The sequence below is a fragment of the Lichenostomus cassidix genome, chromosome 20 (genome assembly GCF_008360975.1).
Source record: "Lichenostomus cassidix isolate B80296 chromosome 20, HeHo_3.0, whole genome shotgun sequence".
NCBI classification, from domain to species: Eukaryota; Metazoa; Chordata; class Aves; order Passeriformes; family Meliphagidae; genus Lichenostomus; species Lichenostomus cassidix.
Window position 1 is genome coordinate 4,445,107 of NC_139500.1, and position 22,018 is coordinate 4,467,124.

Sequence of the window (22,018 nt, forward strand, 5' to 3'; positions counted from 1 at the left end):
ACAGGGAAGTCTCCGGTGGGCACTGTTTTTAACAAGGTGATTCACAGTCATGATTGATTGTCTTCCAGCACTGTGAGGGACGGGCAGCTGTGGGGGACACGTGGTGGGGACAGAACGTGACATTATTTCTAAAGAATAAAGAATAATTCTCCCTTCCTGATCCCTTTGAGTGGTGATGCCCCAGCTTCAAAGTCCTGATCCCGGTCCTGCTTGGAGGAGGGAACGTGAGAAGTCCCTGAGCTGATGGCTCTAATGACATCTTCCCAGAGAATTTTTCCAGCTTTCATTTGAAGGCCACTTTGGGGCATATCAAGGTTTGAAGATTGATACAACATTTCCATAGCAAATCAAATTTCTTACATCTTATTCGAGGACAGATCAATATTCAAAGTGTTCCCAAATGTTTTAACTAGCTCTGTTCATCTGTCAAAGAAGCAGTAAATTGCATCCTCTTCTTGTCTGAAATCCAGATAAGCCTTTGAGCTATTAAATCAGAACAGGATAATTTTGCCTGCAAAATACTTGTGCCTCTGCTTCTAGCAGTGATTTTTGGTATTCTCTATCCCAGGCTGGAGTGCTTGCCTTTAAGGCAGGAAGGTAGAAAGCAATCTGTTTTTATTCAAAAGCAATTACATTTGTCTTTGATGTATTTGTCGGGGGTTTTTTTCTCTCTCTTTCCTGTTTAATCGGTATTCTTTTAAAGGTTTGTATTAGTATTGAATTTCTCTTCCTTGCTTCTGTAGAGCCTCCTAGGAATTTGGGTATTGGAGGCCCTCATTCCATGTACTTGGCAAGAAACATGATCTTGTGCCTTTGAGAAAATGGTAGAGAGGTCATGGAGTTAAGGGGAATATCTGTGTACTCCTTTGCCTCAGAGTTATGTGTCCCTCTTTTGTGCAGAGTCAAGTGTAGACAATGTATTTAGCTAAGGGTAGATCTTGCAAAGATTTAGAACCTTTTTTATAGCTCAAGATGCCTCAGAATATTATAACAGCTAAATAGGTACCACACCAGCCATTGCAAGAGAAAAAATATGTGACCAGAATTCATGATTATTTGTGGCAGTGGTTGACAAATGAAAGACACTGCATATTCTTTGAGGTAACAGCAAAATGTGTTCAATACTGATTCAACAGTAAGTTAGAGATGTGTATGCATCTATAAAAATATATCTGCATTCGTGTGAATATCCATGCTTCAAGCAAACCAAAAAATCTTGTTATATGTTACAGGAGTTCAGCATTCATTTTCCTTTGCTCAGTGCTGCTGAACTATGCCTGAGGACTGAAAATGCTTCCCTGGATATCCTGTGCAATTGTTATTTCTCACATCTTCCATATGCCCATTTATAATGGCTGTGATTAAAAATGCAGGATTACTTGATTACGACAGTATCTGCAATGTTCTTAATAATTTTGCACACCTCTGATGAGAAAGGTATTAGAGTATCCCAAATAATTGCTGACTCTGAGGGCAGCTAGAATGAGCAGCCAATGGCTGTTTGAAGTCAGTCGGAATTTTGCCCAGATTTAATAAAACAAAACCCAGATAAAAAAGGACATATGGAGCTCGAGCTCTACCCATGGAAATTTTGCAGAGCGAGACCATCAGAAATCTGCTGTTGAGCAGAGCCCGAGCAGGGCGCAGTGACCTTGAGCTGTGGGGAAAGCCCCGGGAAGGCTTCAGCAGGATCAATGGAGCAGATCCTGTTCCAGTGAGCAGGAAAGGGCCCTGTGGGGCTGTCCCTGCACTCCCGGGGTCCAGGATGGAGCCAAGGCAGGGCTGTGTGGGCACAGCAGGCAGGGCTGTGCCTCCGAGGATCCTGTGCCGCGAAGCGCAGCCTGGTCCCTGCTTGGGGATGTGGTGACCTGGAACAGAGTGTGACCTCATCTCAGAGCCTGGCAGGGGGCTGCAGTTTGTGCCAGGCCAGGGCAGGGCATGGAAGGTGGCCGAGGAAGATGTGACCTACTGACTCAATGGTGAATAAGCCAAAAGAGAGAACCAAGGAAATGGGAATGCAAGAGGAGGAATGCTCCCGCCTGCGGCACGGTGTGACACTGCTGGGCACTCAGCCTCCTGCAGGAGCAAGTTTGCTTTAGCCTGGAATACAAATACACAAAATTGTCCAAGAGCTGGAAGAATTGGCAGCAGTGTGAAGAGACTCATTAGACAGTCTGATGGGGTTTAAGTGAAGGGGCTTCCCAGCCTGCAGAGCACTCAGCCTGGGTTCCCAAGGAGCGTGCTCTCTGCTAGTCACCTTGGAGCAACCCTTGACAAGAATAGAAAAGAAATCATCAAGTATTATTAATTACAATAGGTTGTTGTTGCTGGTTAAGATTATAATAACTTAATTGAAATAGTGTCTGGAGCCGTAGCATGGTGTTCTTCAAATCAGGAGCTCGCTCCTAGTGGAGTTCTCTGTGGTGAGAACTGGCCCCTGGACATCCTCAGATGTGCTGGCTCTTAAACTGAATTGCATCTCTTTCCTTCTCTGATACTCTCTGGAAAACAGTTTAATGCATTTCTAGCTTATCTAGCCTCAGGTCAAGTAGCAGGGCAATTTAAATGCATAAATGCAGGCCCTTCCAAAAATGCAGAACAGTAGTGATGCAGGATTTCCCTTTCCACAGGACCATCTTTCTTCCTTACTCTCCCCCTCCACGAGTTGTTTTGATTTAACGCGCCACCGTTTGAAAGTATATCTTAAAAGACCGTGTTTTACTCATGTTGAATAACGCTCTGCCTCTTTGAACTTTGCCTCTATGTGAAGAACACAGCCAAGTTTTAAAAATGCAGCTGCAAGCTGGAGCTGAAATTCCCCTGCTCCCTCTGGCAGCCTTAATCAGCGGAGCTCTGGCGGAGCTGCGCATTGCCTTTCAAGCGCTGACAGAGCGGGAAGGGCTGCAGAGCTCGCCTGCCCTGCGAGGCTTCTGCTCCTTTCCCAAGCCACATCTCCGAGCTGCACCACCCCAGCTCCTTATAGCAGGAAGGAGCTGGGCTCAGAGTGGGATTTTCCCCTCTGTACAGCACCAGTTGCTGCCTGCTGGTACTGCAGGGTGTGCAAGATCCCAGCAGTGTCCTTGCAGAGGGCTCTTTCAGGAAAAACTCTACCAAAAAACTTCTGTTTCCAAAAAAAAATTGCTCAATAAGATGGAATAAAAATGCTTAAATATAAAAGAAGAAAGGGAATTAAATCACAAAACAACAGTGTGATGGAGAAGGATTATTTCCATCCCTGCAGAAGCTCAGTTTTGCTGTAACCACCTCAAACCCTTCCTCACGGAAGGATGTGGATGTCTTACTTAACTGAAGTGTTCAGTTCTGAAAAGGTCAATGTGAAATGCTCTGCAGCGACTTGAGTGCTTTGCTCTGGGTTGTATCTATTTTGTTTTAACAGAAAGATTGTCAAAAATTAACTCATCTCTCCAAAACAATTTGTTCCTGTCAGACTGGCCTTTTCCATTCCCATTCATCCTTTCCACTTCACTAACTCTCTGGATATATCTTGGTCGCTTTCAAGTCAATAGCACAAGTACAAGTGACTTCTTTTAAACTCGAGTTTCATCCAGCTCCTTCATTCTCCTGGGGTTCTGTAGGATAGTTTACTCCTACCACCCTCCTTGGGGGAGTGGTGTGAAAAAGTGCTGGATATAGAGTCCTCCAAAATAAAGGAATATTCATATTTCTTACATGAGGAATGTTGTAATTTAAAATTTCTCCATCTCCTCCTGAGTCCATGGGACTCTGATAGAATAATTGTTGATAACATGCCACGTGAAAAATGAAATAGCTGGGAGCCAAATCTATATGTGGCAAATTGAGTTAAAGGAATCTCATGAAAAATAAGCAGTATATAAAAAAACCACAAGGATTTTAAAAGCCGATTATTCTACTAGTGTCCCAGTTTGTTTATTTTATTTCTATGCCAGCAGAGATTCCCTCCGAGATTAACACCATGGACTAATGCACAGATGGGGCCAGAAACTCAAAAGTCATCTGAATATTAAGAATTTAAATCTTTAGCCTCAGTGATTTGAACAGAAAGCCAATTATGAGGCTGAATTAGTTTTCAAATTAAACTGAAATTTAAGGCTTGTGAAATTAATCTTTTAAGGCATATAGTTGCATTCATATATATATTCATGGGGAGAATTTGGATTCTGCAGTTCTGGCTTGTTCCTCTTCTCCAGCCTGACAGTGCAATTCATGAAGAGATGCCTGGAGTGCTGCAGGTTGTTTGTTCAGTGAAGGAACAGAGCAGGTGTTGCTGGGTGGCAGGGCCTGAGATCTGAAGAGAAGATGTTTAATTTTTAAAAATTAATAGGACACGGAGTGAATCTCTGCCACTGCAACCCTTTCCAAAAACACCATAGTGCTGCTCCTAGTCAACACATTCCAAAATGGTTTTTTTTCCAGCTTGGAGGTAAATTAATTTCAAAATTCTTCATTTGAGAAGGTCCCAGTTCAAGGGAGCTCCTGAACAGGTTCATGGATGGGGCTGACACACATTCTGGTTGGTAGCACTAAAAGCTGAAAATAATGCAAATGCTGAATGTTTCAGAGAGATCATGAACAGGTAAAACATTCCAGAGGGCCAGAGTAGGACTCAACAGGTTCTTCCACTCATCCCAGACCTCTTCATAGGTTGGATGCATTCCTTCTGGGTCTATCACCAGCTTGAATGTACTTATCTATGGCAGTGCCATTTTCTGCACCCTGGGCAGGTGCTGCTCTTACCCTTGCACTTTATATGCTATTAAAAATGCCTTTTCCCAACCTGATTCTATTCTCTCACACATTACACACAGACTTAGGATACACAATATTCTTTTTCAAGTTCTTTTGCTCAGCCGAGCCCAATTTTAAGATAAGAAATTGTTTTTCTGCAGACTCATGTGGTAGTGCTTTCCATTTTCTTTCGAGGTGAGTGCTTATGAAATCTGTGCTCTTAATTTCCTTTTCAGAAGCATCCAGTCCCAAGAGCAAGGAAGTGAATTATAGGACTGTAAGTGAGAAAAAAAATGCAAATTCCCCAGACTGATGGGTTTTCCCTCAAAAAAAAAAAAAAAAAAGGCCAAGTTGATGTAAAGGGAAAAAAAAGTGAAAATCATGTTGAGACCACTCTAGGAGGGAGTTACAACTGAACAGTGTAAACTCTCTGCCTCCTTTTAACTACAAATAGCACAATATGATATATATAATAACGTTTATATTATATTAAATAGTTTTATGTTGTGTTGTACTACCTTATAGAGTCAGGGGTTGGATTGGAGGATGTTTTTGGATTGTGGAGGATGTTTTAGTGTCAGGTTCTGTGCAGCTGGGTCTGCATGAATTCTGGAGTCACACATGCTTTGAGTTCAGCATGCAACCTGGCTGTGCTGTTCAGCACAGTTCAGTGGTGCTGTTCAGGATATCTTGTCCTAAGTCATGCCTTCCCCCTTCTTTGAATGAGCCCTGGAAATCGAGAGGATTCACGTGCAGGAGCTTAGCCAAGCTGCACCTCTTGAATTTATGCAGCCAGAACCATTTGCTCATTTTGCCCATCCTGACGTTTGACTGGTGGGATTTCTCTGCTCTAGGGGGTCTCACTAGGCTGCAGGCTGCTGGAGAGGAGTGATTTTCAAATCTGGCAAGGGCCATGTGTGTGCTGCATTCAGTGCATCTGCTCCTTGGCTCTCCGGAGGTATTTATTCCATTTTTAACAATAAGGAGGTTTTATTTCCGTTCTGGGTGACAGCAGCCTCTTCAGCTCGCCCCGTTGTCTCTCCAGACCTGCTCCCTCTCTTTATTCTCATTAGGTTGGCTCTTGCCCTGTCTGAAGCTGAGAATCCAATGTCTCTGCTAATTAGGAAGTGGCATCCGTTATGAATTAGGTTAGCTGCTTGAAAGGTCAAAATTTGCCAATGATTACAAAAATTACAGTGAAGGAGAATGACAGTAGCTATCAGTTATGACGGAAGGAATATCATTTGGAAGGAGAGTGCTGCTTCTATTTAGTTTTTTATCCAGAGCATGTGGGATACAGTTTAATTTAAGTAAATTTGCAATTTATTACATCTGCAGTAGTTTCATTCACTTCTGTCAATCTTGATGTCTTGTCCATGTTCTCTTCACCTCCACTCAGCACCGTTGCTGGGTCAGCTACCCAAATTCATTTGAAACCCCTGACAGTGAGTGTGTGGAAGTGCTCACATCACCAGTTGAATACATTTCATTTTTTTGACTTGAGGATGCAGATTTGTTAGCAGAGATGCTTTAGTCTTTAACACTACAGAAAGTTCAGTTGTACTCTGAGGACTTTTTCAGGACTCCATCATACTTGTCATTGTCACTTGGTTTCGATGCCTTTGCTTTTCTAGTGTGTCTTTCTGTCCCTGAGACCTCCTTGCAATGACTGAAATCACCTAAAGGGTGAAGTGTGCCTGCCATGAGAAGGAGCATGAGATTCCCAGCCTCTGTGGGGAAGGGAAACTGTTACCAGGAATCTCTTCTCAGTGGAAAATTTTGGTTTTAGGAAATATTGTGGATTTTACACTCTTCTTCAGTATTTAATCTTCCCACAACAACTCTAACTATTCTCTCTCTCTAGCATCAGATGCAGAGGATTCACTAAGTGAGCTTTCCAATTTGGAGGGGGAAAAATGAGGAGTAAGGGGAAGTTTCCATTAGTACAAAGCCATTATTAACTTGGGTTAATGAAGATCTAATGTAATATGGCCATCACCACAAGTCTGCACATAATGATTCCATCCTTTTCTATGGGGGAATGATTAAATTAAGTATCTTGTAGGTCAAAATTAGACTGAGAAGGTTAACCAACCTTTAATGATTCTGCAGCCATTTACCAGCCATTTAAAAACATAAACTGTAAGATAAAGCTAAATAGGGAAACAGCATTATCAGTAAAAACTGGGTGAAGTTTTAGCGCTTTCTGTTTATGCTGTAGGAGAAGACAGGATTATGTGGTTTTGCAGTGACATGTGGGATAAAGGGCAAAGTGAAAGGAGTTTTCTTTTTTTTTTTTTGGCTTCCTGATAAGTGCCCATTAGCTCTTCATTTCAACATGCATTAAATCTAACTAATGGATATCAAACCAGCTTAGAAAAATGGCAATTATAAAGCAATTGTAACAAAGACTTTGGGAGCACAACTGTTCCAAATTATTGTCTGTGTGCCTTAAACCCATGAAAGCTCCATTTTTATGGAGGAATGAAGTTGCAGAGATGGGAGAGTAGAGATTGCAGACGATGTGAGGGGAATCAGCAGTCCTCAGCGTGCTCTGGGACCCTCTGAGCTACAAAGAGCTGAGCTGATTCTCAGATTCCAGAGTGGCTGGGGAGGGACATTTGTTTATGACTGTGTGCTTATCTGCTTACACATGCTCAGGGCAGCTATCTCTCTTGTTTTGCTTTTCTTTTTCCTTACCATGTGCAGATGGATTGAGATATGGTGAACCTAACAAAATCTCTTTGAATCTCTTTGCAGTCTTTTACAAGGAGATGCAATTAATTTTAAAATTGACAAACAAAACTGAATGTACAGGTATAAATTATCTCCCTTTGCTTCCATCCCTGCCAGGTTCTGTGAGGCATTATTTTGCCTATCCTGTAGAAACCTTAATTAATCCAATGGGAATATTTTCCATAAGGGTTGCTTTCAAGCATTTCTCTCATGTGTGTTATCCATGGTTAGAAACAAAACCATCTCATTTGACAAAATAACATCTGGGAAATTATGGTCTCTGGGAAATCAAAGGGAATGCATTGGGAAGTTACAGATTCTTGAGGTCTTGCCTTTTATTGATAGATCTCCTTCGTCATGCCATCCATTAATTTTAACTCAGGTGATATATGAACTCTTCATTAGTTAATGAAGGCTAATGCACAGTAATCTTGTCATCACTAGCTGTGCATGGTAATTCAATCTGCTGCTCGGAAGAGCTGTTCAACATGCAGCAAATTTGATTTAATATTGACATGATGTACTAGGTTTGGTATTTTATTTAACATACCATGTGCCTTATGTGATGAGAAATGGTTTTCTTTCAACAGGTTACATACCTGAGTTAGGCCAGGTGTGTAGCTTAATACAGTTATATCAGATATATATCTGTTATATTTGCACTGGGTATTCATCCTGTGATACACTGCACAGGCTGGGGCAAATTTCTGAGTTTTGGCACTTTATGCATTCATTTAATGTCGTCAGTGTGCTTGAGAGGAAGCCCTGCAGAGCAGAAAAATAGAGGTGATGCTTTTCTCAGACACTGAAAGCATAAAGTCCCTCTTGCCCTTTTTACTCTTGTTTAACCTATTCTTGTAGCTTCATCCCCACCAGCAGGATCTGAGGCAAAATTGGCAGAGTACAGTTTGAGTGTGACTTGGAGGAGTTCTCTCAGTGTTTCTGGTCTGTAGTAACTACCTCTAGTCTCTGGCTGGGTAGGATATAGGGCTGGTGTGGTTAATACTTTGATTTCCACAAAACACACACATCCTGTGGGCCAGATTGGGCAGTCAGTGCTTTGTCACTTAAGACCAAACAATACCAGCTTCAATCCTCGAGTGTGTTAGAGCTGTGCACTCTGCCACTGTATATTTGCCTAATTTGTGCAGTATTAGGGACTGGATATGGGGATATATTGCCTTTATTTTAATATAAAGTACATGAAGATGTATCTCCATGTAAAGAACTTGGAAGCATGACATTACTTACTTTTATTGCAGGTAAATCACCACCAACCATCTGAGTATAGTGCAGGAATTTCTACAGCACCCAGAGGATGTCAGACACCTTATCTGTGTATATCCACATCGCTCTGTTGAACACTCTTGTGCACAGATCTGTGTTTATGCCACTCACTGCACCACACAGGCATCTAGAGGATACATCTTGCTTAAAGACAGGCTGAGCACAGAGCAAACTGAGTGGAACACAGCCAGGGTGTAGGTTACCCCAGCTGATCCCTCGGGAGCCATCCCAAGGGATGGAGCCCTCAGCACAGGGAGCAGGAGATGCTGTTGGTCAACACTGCCAGGTGGGAAAAGTGTGTACACAGGAAAGGGAGAGGAATTACCAGCCACTGTCCAGACTGTGGAGAGGGAGAAGCAATTTGCAGGCAGTTTACAGCAGACTGTGGTCAGACAGGAAGCCCCTGGGAGAGTTGGGAAGGAAGAGGCTGCTGCAGCTCCATCGTGCTGCAAAGTGCTGCAGCCACAGAGGGCCCTTTGCAGAGGGTGTTTTATTAAGTTACAAGATAGTAATTAATGCCAAGTTCCTCTCTTTATTTTCTCTGTGGTTGGGTTTCATAATCGAAATTAAAGATAGGAGATAGGGAGCAGATTGCCTCTTGAAATACAGCTCCCTGGTGCTCAGTTCATGACTTTAGAGACATTGGTTCAGTCCCATCTCCCTTTATGGAGATGTAGGTCAAATGCTGTTGAAATAGTCCTTTTTCTCTAGAGCAGACCTGCTCAGCCCAGTGCTACACCGCAGGGAAGAAGCCAAAAGGTCAGGGAAAGAGTGAAGGAGACCTTCTGTGCTCTCCATCATGGTATAGCTGCCATCCCCCCACCCCTGCCACCACAGCCAGGTTCCCCTGCCAAGCTGGGAACCCACCGTTTCACACATGTCCTGGCTGATTTTGGAATATACAGTACAGTCTGAGACATCCCACATGAGCAGGGACCACAATTGTGGGGTGCCCTTGTCTGAACCTTGTAGTCCAAATGACTTTCAGAGCGTTTTTTGAGCTAGAAATGCATCGAGAAATACCACCTGTTTTTTGGAATCTGTCCTAAGACTGCACATGTCCTAAAATAGATTCTGTTTTCCTCTTCCGCTTCTGTTTTCATTAGCCCCAGGTTTTGACATTCTGTTCAGAGATATTTTCAGTATTGAATGCATTAAGATAACATAAATTCCAAATCAAACATCTCATTCAGCATATTTCCTATTTAAATTTCTCCTTGCATTTTCCCTGTAGTTATCTAAGGGTTGGTTTCATTATTTGTATCAGCTGTCTCGTGATAACTGGTTTTGCAAAAGAGCAAAAAACGAATGCTTGTAGAGAAAATAGAGAAAATTTGTTGCTTGCACAGCCTTGTTTCAATTCAGTGCTCCTTCCGTCTTCTGAAGTTTATTGATCGGGAAAATGTTAAAGTTGTTGAATAGTTTGTTTTCATTTCACAAATGTGAATCAGGATTATTGCAGAAAAACAGGAATGTATTCATCATTAAGATTTGCTTTACACATTCATTTATTTTTTAATCTATAATTCTTATTGAACTAAGAAAACTCCCAGGAATATATGTATCACCAGCGAGAACAAAAAGAGCCTGATTGAGGCAGATGGAAGATCAGCAAAGCACTTCACACAAGTGCAAAAATACAAACTTCTTGCTAATACTGAGAAACATTGGTTTCCCAGAGTTGGGGAAGGTACTGGGGGGATTTCCTACATACTTGGCTAAGATGCAAAATGCTGCAGCCATTTCTAGATCTGCCCATTTAGAGCACAGGGTATTTTTAAAGTCCTTTGCAAACAGATGCAGCTCTCTGGTTTTCCAGACCTGGGAGCATGGCAGCTCCCAGTGTGACCAGGCTGGGTCCTGGGAATGCCAGAGGTGACACAGCATGATGCTGCTATAGCCACGTCCTCGAGTTTGCCAGTGGCTCACATCTAACCCAGAGAGCAGAGCAAACTCAGCTGTTTCTGTAGAGCCATGTGTGGTTCAATCTTGAATCAGCTCAGGTTCTTGCTGGGACCACTTTGCGTCTCTCCAGCACGGCAGGTTGTTAAGTTGCTCCATCTGCTCAGACTTCCCAAATGCACCGTGTTCAAGCAGCACCTTCCCTCTTTTCATGGATGCTGTTGGGTTTGGTGATCACAAAATGAGGTTGTGCCTGGTTTCACTGTTTTTCTTTGCCTCCCACTCCTCTTTTCCGGTCTCATATCATTATATTCATCCACTGTTACAGATTGCCTTGTGAGCAGCGTGCTTCTGCCCTTCTACTCATTCCCTCCTACCTATAGAACAAGTGTAAAGCTGGGCCCCACAAGCTCTGGGGGGTCACAGGACCATGCAGCTGCAGGAGTCCATCCAATCAAGTAACATCTTTTACCCTCATAATGATAATTTCCCACTTTAGCAGAACACCCTGCTGCCAAACTCCAGTGCTAATGAGCCTGTCAGTGCTTCAGTGCACTCCCGACAGTATCTAGAAAGTAGGGATTGTTTTTTGCAAGGCAAATGAAGACACTGATGATTAGCAAGAAACAAACCAACAATTCAATACATCACTGGCCACACATACCAAATCATTGATTTTCTGTCCTGCTGGGCAGCAGCTGTTGTATTTGCTCTGCAGAAATGGATTTTTTAATCCGGGAGGGACACGAAAAGTGGATGTTTCTCCAAGAACTGGAAGCAGCAGGCAGTTGCTTCCTGCACTGGGTATGGGCATGTTGATGGTGTCCTTCTGAAGCTGCTGAGAAGTATGATGGGCTTTCCACTATTAAACTCTACTTCTGAATGCATGTGAATGCAGTGATTGGATGGGGAAAAAAAAATCTCCTGTGAGAATCTGTGAAATTGTAGGACAAAAAATGCTGCCCTAAAACTTGCAATCACGGAAAGAATTAGAAGTTAATCATAGATACCCTCACATGACTTCTCTCTGTCTACCAGTTATGTGTAATCAGCATCCTTCCAGATCATCTCTCTCAGCAGTGTTGCTATTTCCATAATCCTCGCCTTGCCTGGCTGGCTGGATTGAAATAGGATGTATGTTCCATAGAATTTCTGAACAAAATGCATGACCCCAGGTTAGTGGGACCACAGTCTGAGATAACCCTGATAATTCCCCTCCTCTTGTTCCCAGGGACCTACGTGATGACGGTGACGGCAAACGACGCGGACGATGCCACCACGGCCAACGGCATGGTGAGGTACCGGATTGTCACCCAGACCCCGCAGAGCCCCTCGCAGAACATGTTCACCATCAACAGCGAGACAGGGGACATCGTCACCGTGGCTGCTGGCCTCGACAGGGAGGTGAGTTTAAAACCATCTTACCAGGTGTTGGTGAGGGTTGCTGACGTGAAAAGCCCAAACTGTGTCTTTAATCCCGAGTGTCTAAAAGTTTGAGTTGAGGTGTGGAGATCATACTCTTTGCTTCTGCGGCAGCTGTGGGGCATTTTGGCTTTGATGTGATATTTTTGTCCTAATCCATATCAGTCGATGAAACTCTGTGAGAATCTTCAAACTCATGGAGCTGGTATTTTCCTTGCGTAAGTTTGTAACACTCAAAGATGTAGGAAATAGTCCAGGAGGTGCAGGGGAATGGATAAGTGGTCATTTGTCCCACTTCTGTTGTGGGACAATAAAGTGCCAGGCACCTATATTCCTTTCTAGACCTGTCTTGCTTAGTGCTTTCCATGTTATCCTTAGAGACTTTTCCTGTGCCCGTCATCCCAGCAGCACACTTTAGTTCCACTGCTGAGTGCTCTGCCAGGCTCCAGCCAGGAGACATTCCCTGCCAGGGATTGTGCCTGTTTCATTCCCAGATCCGGGGCCGTTTTATTCCTTCAGAGCAGCTCAGGGAGGAACCCCAAAGGCAGCTGCTGAGAGCAGATAAAAGCCCCTGCAGCAGCTCAGCAGCACGTCTGGAGCCCCAGGGCAGCCGCCGGGATAGGCGGGATGGGATGGAATGCTGGCTGGGAGTGCTGGCTGGGAATGCTGGCTGGGAATGCTGGCTGGGAGCGGCTCAGAGCTCGCCCTCGGCACCGTTTCAGAGCGAGCTGGCCCAGGGGGGACACTCTGTGTGAAACAGCTTTCCAAGGAGAAGGTCAGGAGAGCGGAGAGCTTTCCAGGTGTGAAGATGGGAAGCAGAGCTGGGGAAGCAGGGGGAGCACCAGCGCCTGCTCCTTCCCACCTGACGTGGCAGACTCTGCAAGCACAACCTAGGGCGGATGTGACCTTTCCCTACTCTTTTTATGCTGAGAAGTGGGAAGTTGGCTGAATTATAAACAGGTAGATTATCCCAGGCAGTGCTGGAGCCTGCGGCAGGCTTGCAGTGGAAGAGGAGAAACAAGTGCTGGAGAGATTGCTGGCAGTCCCTGGGGGTATGGTAGCAGAGTACTAGATGGAGAAATTGGAATTCTGGCAGGAAAATGATGATTTTATGGAAATGAAAGAACTGTTATTGCCCCCCTGACATCAGTGGGGGCCAGCATTTTAATGTAGAGCTGTATGGGCAGAGAAAGGTCGTGGGTTTATATTAATTTCAGAAACACAGATTGGGATAACTTGGTGGGAGAGAAGTTTTAATCTCAGCAAATCAGCTGAAAAAAGCAGCAGGGGGATAATTAGGGGGAAAGGATAAGGCAGAATGGTTGTCTTTTTTAGGGATTCTCTCATTGCACCTGAAGTATTTTAAAAACTTGCAGGGGAACCATGTGCTTCATCTTAGTTCTCATGTGCACGAGATCCAGGAAATCACAGCTGGCACATTGTATGTGGAAATCTGGTGCTGAGTGTCCCAAGCTGAGCCCAAGGTTGAGCAAGGGACACTTGGGTTGAGGCAGAACAACCAGCTCTGGGCATAATCCTGGGGCTGCCCTGAAGCTACAGGGCCTGCTGATTCCCATCTCTGTCTTCTGCTTTCAGGATTACATCTGGAATTGGCAAAACTTTCTGGTTTATTAACATAAAATTGTATTGCATCTAAACTGAAAACTATTTTAACACCACCATAAACACCACCTTTCCGGTACCACGGATTGGTTTTTTGTTTTTGTTTGTTTTTCCTGCAAACTTGAGAAAGCTATTAGAGGAGTGAATTTGGGGTTGCTGCTGAAATTTCCTTCTCGTTAGTAAAAGGAGCCGAAGAGCAATATTTGGAATGCAGATTTGTGTAAATTAAAATGTTAACAAATCTGACCTATTCAGCTGAAACGACTATAACCAAGATAAATTCCCTGGATACCAGTTATTTCTCCAAATGCTTATTGACACATTTATCAGTTCCTGAGACACGATTAGGTTAATCTGTGGTGATACCAGGTTTTCAGTCTCCATTGGACCCTTCTCCCTTGCTTCTGCAATGCAAAGCAGGTGTAAAAATAACTTCAGGAGCTGTTCCATATCTGAGAGACAGGTCCATGTTCCAGATCCAGCATTTGTCTTTCAGAAGGGAGAAAAGTCACTTCAGAACTGGTGTTCCTAGCTCAGCATTTCTGTTGCATGCTCATTAAATGAGATTTCCTGATGTTCTCAGCATCTCCTCTTAAATATTGGTTTTCTGCTGGTTTCTTCCATTGCCATCAATTCATGAAAGAGCAAACTGGATGAAGTGTTCCAGCTTGTTTTGTGTCATAAGAAGTGTTTTGTTTAACCTGTGAGAAACCTGTTTTAAAACAAAGTCGTGTTTTTGCTGCTGTTTCTAAACCCTCATTTCCACAAACCATGGAGGAAATTAAAAACTCAGCCTCTCAAATTGTGCTGGTCTCTCCTGAATGTGTCTGACACTGAAGATAGCACAATCAAAAGCCAAAGCATGAAAATATTGATGGCTTTAAAGTTATCTTACCTGCTTCCCATTAATCTGGATGTAAATATGGTGGCAATGCTCTGTGTCCACTCACTCATTATGACTGCACTTAATTGAATGGATCCCCAAGGAAGATAAAGATAATTGGACTGCACTTCATAAAAATTATTAAAGGAGGACAGTTTGGCAACAGCCTGATGTAAGCCTGGATGTCTAAGGGTGAAAAATGCCAAGGGTGGAACAAAGGAGCGCCTATCCCTTGAACTCAGAAGGAAAATGATAGGGGTTCAGAGTCACCAGGGGTTCAGAAGTACATTCAGACAGCCAGGCTTTGATGAGAAGGTTAAAAGCAGATTCTTGCTGTAATGCAGGAAAACATCAGGGTAGCATAGGAAATCTGTAGCTGATTTGATAAAATTAGGAGGGAAGAACCATGTGATGGTGGGATCACAAAATGTGTGGATTAATAGGAGGGGCTGTGAATGCATGAGATGAACAGGTTGTGGCAAAGTTCAGGGGCAGGAAGGGACCATGGAAGGTGATTTAATTTATGGCAGGCTGCTGCAGGAGTGGGTGGTACTGCAGGAGATGCTGCCTGACCGAGAGCTTCATTTAGCAGCACATCTGAATTCCACATTCCATTGAGCTGGGTTTTTTTTTTTCCACTGGGAAGAAAATTGCAGGAGGTAAGGAAGGGTCAGCTGGGTCTCAGAAACAAGCAGAACATTCATATTTTTGTTTTCCATCCTGAAAAGTAACACTTCTCTGTATAACCTTGCAGAAGTGACCGGTTCTGTTCCATGTGTTAACTTCATTCTTTCCACTCAGCCCAATGTCCCAGGTGGGATCATCCCAGACTGTCAGTCTGATGGTGCTCCTGCTGCAGTAATTCAACCCCATCACCAATTTTGATTTCTCTGGTGGCAGAATATCTGTCTCAGTAGCACAGTAAACCTGCACTGGGGGTATAGTATAAGCAATATCATCCTCTGAAGAGCTTCCCCTAAATATTTTATGAACACAGACTTTGAGCAAGCAGGAGAGGGGAAAAAAGAGGAATGAGAGAAAAGGAGGTGGTTGATCCCAGGCTCTGCTGGCAGGCCAGTAAATGTTGAGACATCTCAAATGTCATCCAGGCTTATTTGAGATAATAAGTATTTCAGCACTGCGGTGCTTGTAGTGTAATGTTGGTAACTTTTTGAGATGTCCCTTAGAAAGGAGTCCCTTCCCAGCACATTCATCTGGTGCAGGACAAGTGAAGGCAGTCAGGAGTACTGAGTTGCTTCTTCCAAATTTCTGTATGTTTTTATTTCTTTTAAAAGTGATTGGATCTCTGCTGCTGCAAATGTTTTTAAAAATACATGAAACCCGATTCTGTGATTACTGCACTTGGCTTTCTGAAAACGTGATGTTGCTGGTCCTTCTCATGTGAGTGAAAGATAAAAGGGAGAGCCTGCCAACAACTGAGTTAGAGGCTTATTTTATTTATGAATGAAATGGCAGGATTTTTGTGGGGAAGAGGAGAAGTTCTTCTTATTAGCAGAGACAGTTGATCTCTTTTCCAACACTCTGGTTTTGGTGCAACTAGACATTTCTGATAGGGCAGGATTTGAAATGTTACATTAAAGAAAGAAAAAACAACTGTACACTGCTCCAAACACTGAGAGGAATGGTTTTTACAATGTGCAGTAACTATTTTGGGTACATTTATCTCCAGGTCATGGCAATAGCTTTTCAAACCTTGTTCATTCAGATGCTGGCTGGGAATAAACAAGGCTTTGCCTTGCCACAGGAATGAGTTTGGCCATTGAGACTGCTGTGAAACATTCCCATGGACACACATCCAGTAGTCTGAGATTACCCAGATAAAATGGGTTTAATCTGGGTTTGTCTCTTCCAGCCAGACAATACTCCAAGTGCAGCCAACAGGTAACTCAAGGTTAGCCTGGCTTTCTGTACCAGAAACTTCCCTCTGACAGTGGAGCCCAGCAGCAATCAAAAAGGACTTTCAATCCTTCATGCACTCTGGAATACACTGAAAGGAATTTATTCTGTTCTAAATTACCATGGCCCATGTTCATTATTCCCCTCACTGGATATCACTGGGATGTTGTGCAAAGCTGCCTCTCCTCCTCCAAGCAGGGCTGGAGGAACATGTGCTGCAGTGTGAGGCTGGAGGATCCCACACCACACGGGTGATAGAGGAGTTTACCTGGGCAGATTGTCACTGGTGTGTGTGTGTACTGACAGAATACAAAGAATGAGGGAAAGTGACATCTAAATGGCTCAACTGCATCCTGAGAGCTTCTGTTCCCATTTTCCTCAGTCAGATTAGTCTTCTCCAAGGAGCAGGGAGGAGTAATGCAGAATTGCTACAAGCATGTCACCTTCTGACAAGCACAATCCAGCATCCACCCTGTTTGCTATTTATATCTATTACAGGAGTTCTGTAAACTGAGAGGGATTCTGGTTTTCATGTTCTTTTCATTACTTTTTCCAGAGAAGAACTAAAACATGGCTGTTAGATTCTGCAGAGCCACGAGTACTTTGCTTTTCAAGATGAACTTCCCATATCACATCTGCATTAAAACATGTGAAGAAAAATTCCTCCACAGCTGAACTCACAGGAGGAGAACCAGAGTGAGGGATTAGTAATTATTTTGCCAGCAAGGCACATCCATTTCTGTGAATTTGGACCAGGAGTCCCTGTATTTAGCTTCCAGACTTGCAGGCTCCCAAGGTGTTTTGCAGATGATGAAGGACTGTAACAGACTTCCAGGGTTAAGTGGCTTTTCCACTTCTCACAGCGTTCAAATGGTGATTGGGAGTCCTTGTGGAACATGTCTTCCAGCCAGACATAAACCACCCGAGTCTTAGCAGGGATAAGCAGGTAAAATACTTCAGCATCCTCTGTCAGACTGTGTTTTACTTGTCCCTTCCAGCCTTGGCTCCAATGTGTTTCTGAGACATCAGGGAACAGTTCCCCTCTCTTCTGAGCAGTTTGCCCCAGCTCTGCCCTCGCTGTCTGCCTGGCAGCCACGTGCTGTCCTGGGGATTTGTGGAGCACAAAGTCACTCTGAGGGATGAAATCCACTCTGTGCACGTCGTTTATCACTGAATGCTATGTTATCCCTGATACCTTGTAATTTTTCAGGGCCGTGTAACGAAAATGTAAATACTGAAGCTTTATGTATTAATATGCCTGAAATCATTACTTAAAGATAAAACTGGTTAAATTATTCAGTTATAAAATTATCCCATTTCCACAGCAGCATATCCTGTCAAAGGAAGAGCTGATTAGCCATAAGCTGAATTTAGCCAGCAGATTTATGCTGGATTCTGGTTTATGTTTCTACGTTGCACATAGGACTGATTTGAGTTTGCTCCATCATTCCAGTGCATTTCATTTTCTCATTACAGACAAGAATGACCTTTTTCAGCAAATTATGGTGGGGAGCACTACCACTCATCAGTGAAGAAGATGCATTTTATTAACCCTGTTTAGTGCCTTTGGAAGTGTGTTGTGCACTCAGTGGAGGACCACTTGTAGTAATTTGAGATACCAGAAGTTAGCAGAGAGGGAGGACTCAAACCTGCTCTGAGCACTGCTTCATGGATCCCTCACAGCCTTTGTTGCAGGGTGGGAAAGATGTGGGTAAAGAAAGAGAATTTCTTGTCACAGAAATCACCCCATTTGTTTTAATTAAGGGAATAACGCCAGTAATTCTGAAGCTTTGCCCCAGTTCCCAGAAGGAATATCTCTCCCTGTTTGAGCTCCTCAAATTGCAGTGGCTGTGTGTCTTTCTGGTGGGTGGTTCTGGAATGCTCTGTGACTTTTGGTCTTCTGCATGATTTCTGCAACTCTCTAAATGAGAAGCTGACAATCAGTTTTAGAGCTCCTGTGTATGGAAAGGGTTTTTGATTACTTTTCCTTTAAAAAAGCCTGATAGCTAGATAGACTAGTAAAACTGATGGAAAAAGGGCTCTGAGCCATGGCCTGGGAAGAAAATAGCATGAGTAGAAAAAAAAGAAAAAAAAAGTGGAGATGACAGGAGACACTTTTAAAGAATAAAAGAGCTTTCCAAAGAAAGAGGCTGGTAAATAGCTTGAAACCTGTGGGAGTCCTATGAGCAGACAGCAAAACAGCCATGGTATTTATCTCCCATAAAGGTACACCAGGAAGATGATCAGGATGGAAGTGTAATAGGCTGGAGATCGTGTGGTTATACAAACTGTCAGAATGTGTTCTCACAGTTTGGCTGTGAGTTTGTGTGAGCTCAGCCTGGCTGTGTGCTCTGCTTGCACTCAGCCTGGCCCTGTCCTGTCCTAAAGCCTTTCATTCCCCATCAGATTAGGTTTTTAATAAAGAGGATCAAACAGAGCAGTAGGGCAGTTTTATTGGCTGGCTGTTGTGTGCAGTTTCCAGCTCTGCTCCCAGTGCACTGTGTGTCCTTTCTGAGGAGCACAGGAGGATGCTGCAGCCCCAGAGCTGGGCTGTACATGCAAACCTGCAGCCAGTTTACATCTCCTATGGAGCTGTTCCACCAAGAGTGAGTCCTATCCTTTGGCTGAAAAGCAGTTTCCTCCCACTCAGGCAGTGCCTATCACACTGTTTACTGCCTGCCAGAGTAGCTCCCAGTTTGGTTTTTTTAAATTCTTTCTCCCATTTGGCTTAGACTCTCTTTATACACCTGCCTTGTGTTAGGTGTTGCCAGCATTTAGATGCTGGAGCCTCTGGAGGAGGTTGTACTGACTCACATGTGGAACTGTAATGACTTTTTATTCATATTTGGCTGAGCTGTGGAAGAGATGTTACCAAATTGAAAAGCTGCATGATCTGGGGTTGAACTATTCAGATAAAACAAAGCTTTGAGTTTAATTGGATCCAATCATATAGTCTGAGCAAGAATAGGACTGATACCCCACCTCATCAGTTCCCTTTTTTAAATATGGAAATCTTCAGAGCCTCTCCTATAAGAAAATCCCACATATACTAATAGTCTGTAGATCCTCTTCTTTCTTCACACACATTTTAATATGTTCAGAGAGTCCTGGTACAGTCTGGTTGCACTTGTTTCAAGTTGCTCATGAAATCCCACCTCTGACTACAGTGGGTTGGTTTATACATAATTCAGTAGCAAAATCCCAGCTGAATAGGGAGGAGGGAAAAAAAGTTAAGTATCGGAGTGGAAAGCTCACCAGGTCCTTAGCATAATCTCTCTGGTTCAGACCTGCATTTCTTTTTCTATTTGAGCTTGTCTTACAGTAGAGAAGAGTATATCATTCCAATTTCAGATAGAAGACTACCTGCTCAGCTCAGGCAGATTTAAAGTTTTACTTTTGGTACATCACATACTTTCCAGCAGCCCCTTCCCCTCTCTAAAGGGATTATTGTCTAAATCTGCACCAGGTCAAGTGAAATAATTAAACACAAGCTGGCTCCACTAATTAACTTATCCACAGACCATTGTCTGTTATTAGCATTTTAAAGAGCGACTTTGTTAACTCTTTCTTCCTAGGCATAGCACTACTTTTAATAGCAGAACTCATTCCTGTGAGCATCTTTGGCTACATTTCTTACTTAAATATTATCTTCAACACATTTGCCAGAGCATGAGTGAGTTTATGGGATGTTTCACCCTGCATCAGTGACTTTTCTTAACTGAGCATAAGAAAAAGGCAGCTTAAACTCAAAGGACTGTGACTGTCAGAAGACCAGATAGAGTCTTGTATTCTGAAATATTCTTAAAATAGAAAGTTCTCAGTGTAAACAGCAGAGAGGCTGTTACATGCTTTGCAAAGTATAATTTAAATTGTGAAAGATCTAGTGTCTTTATAGTACGTCTCATCTGGAACAGTGTCAGGATCATGGAGTTTGTATTTGCAGAGGATGTAATACTTCCAAAAATACAGAACTGTGTGCACAGGGACCAAAATGTGGGCGTTTGCTGTTCTACACCACGAATACTGTCTATTTCCTTGAGTTCTGTACTAATTAGTATCTAGAAAGGTGGCAGAAGGTGGCTCTTGGAAGGGAATGACTGTTCTTGTTAGACACTTGTGAGCATCGCTAGGCTGGCTATAAATAATCACAACATCAGGTACTGAGCTTTGGGCTAATCTCCATTCACTGCAGGCTGAAGGAGAACTCGAGGAGGAGGCCAGCAAGGTGTCATGTGCAGGCAGGATGGAGCTGTGTGTCATTCTTCCCAGAAGTGCACATTAAAGCATCTAGGAGCTTGTAGTTGCAGAGCTGAAGCAGTGAGGCAGTTTGTTCTTTTGTCATGGTAACCTCACCATTTTTCTTCTAATTCCTAGGCTAAATATTTTCCTTTCATTGTTGTTCTGTTATTCCAGTTTTTTCAAAAACTCTGAGGACTTTGTGTAAGAAATCCTCATTAAATAGAGTACATGTCAGTACAATCATGTTTTATTCAAGCTATTCATTTTTTGCACTTAAAATACTTTCTGTTCCAAATGCCTTTCCAGAAAAATAAATGTGGTTTTCAGTTAAAGTAAACAGGTCACATACTGAGTGACCTCAAATCTGATGGCTCAAATTTAGAAGGGGAACTAATTGCATGAAAATGCAGTGACTCATATTATCCAGATGTTCAACAAGTTGGTCTTTCCAGTCTCATTTATACATCTCTCTGAAAAATAAATAGATTGCAGTTTCATATTCATACCAACATGTAATTCCTCTCAGTTTATGGGGAAGAATCTTTTATAGGTCAAAGGTTTGGGCAGGTGCCCAAAGAGGGGTAGACTGGCCAGACTGATTTCTGCTGCCTGGGGATGGGAATCAGGGTTTGTGAGTCAACAGCAGGTGACTCTTGTAGCACTGGGAAGCTTTTCTGCCAGATATCTGCTGTTCTAAAGGGAGACTTTGATGCCATCCAGGCAAGAACATACCAAATAAAATGCCTTAGGCATCACTGTAGCTACCTTCTGCAGGTGAATTTCAGAGAGGTCAGGAGAGCAGCACCCTTCTCTCTTAACTCAGTGCAAACCCTGTGGTTTGCTTGCAGCAGGGTGGATCTGTCCCAGCCACAGAGATCTGCTGTGACTGAAATACCCTAACCCGTACTGTGTGTGTTTTGCTCACAGGGGAGCTGTACTGATGTGGAGTAAGTAGTAGATGAGAGGATACTCCACACATTATTCATTCTGGAAGTGGTTTGTCTGGGAGATGTGTATATTTCTGCAATTATTTTAGCCATTAAACTTCAGCCCTGAAAATGCTTTCATCTTGGCTGACTCCATCTTTTTGTGGCCGTGGCAATGCAGAGAAGTGTGATGGGAAATGTGCTGCTAGATTTGTAAATTACCTGCATTTCCCTCCTCCTTGTGTTTGATATCACAAGATGTTTGACAGAGAAGGTAATGAACAGCAGTTGCTTGTGATCAGCAGCTAGATGTGGTTTGAAAGAAATGATATTTGAGCATAAAGAGAGAATCTGG

The 22,018-nt window shown here is 43.2% G+C and overlaps 1 protein-coding gene across 1 annotated transcript in view; it reads left to right on the forward strand.

The window, feature by feature from the left end:
• CDH4 (cadherin 4) overlaps window positions 1-22,018 on the forward strand; it is a 406,749-nt gene that overhangs the window by 323,522 nt on the left and 61,209 nt on the right. The window contains exon 7 of the mRNA XM_085079451.1: window positions 11,885-12,057. Within this exon, the coding sequence (XP_084935577.1) occupies window positions 11,885-12,057 (173 nt within the window). The remainder of the gene's footprint in view (window positions 1-11,884; window positions 12,058-22,018) is intronic.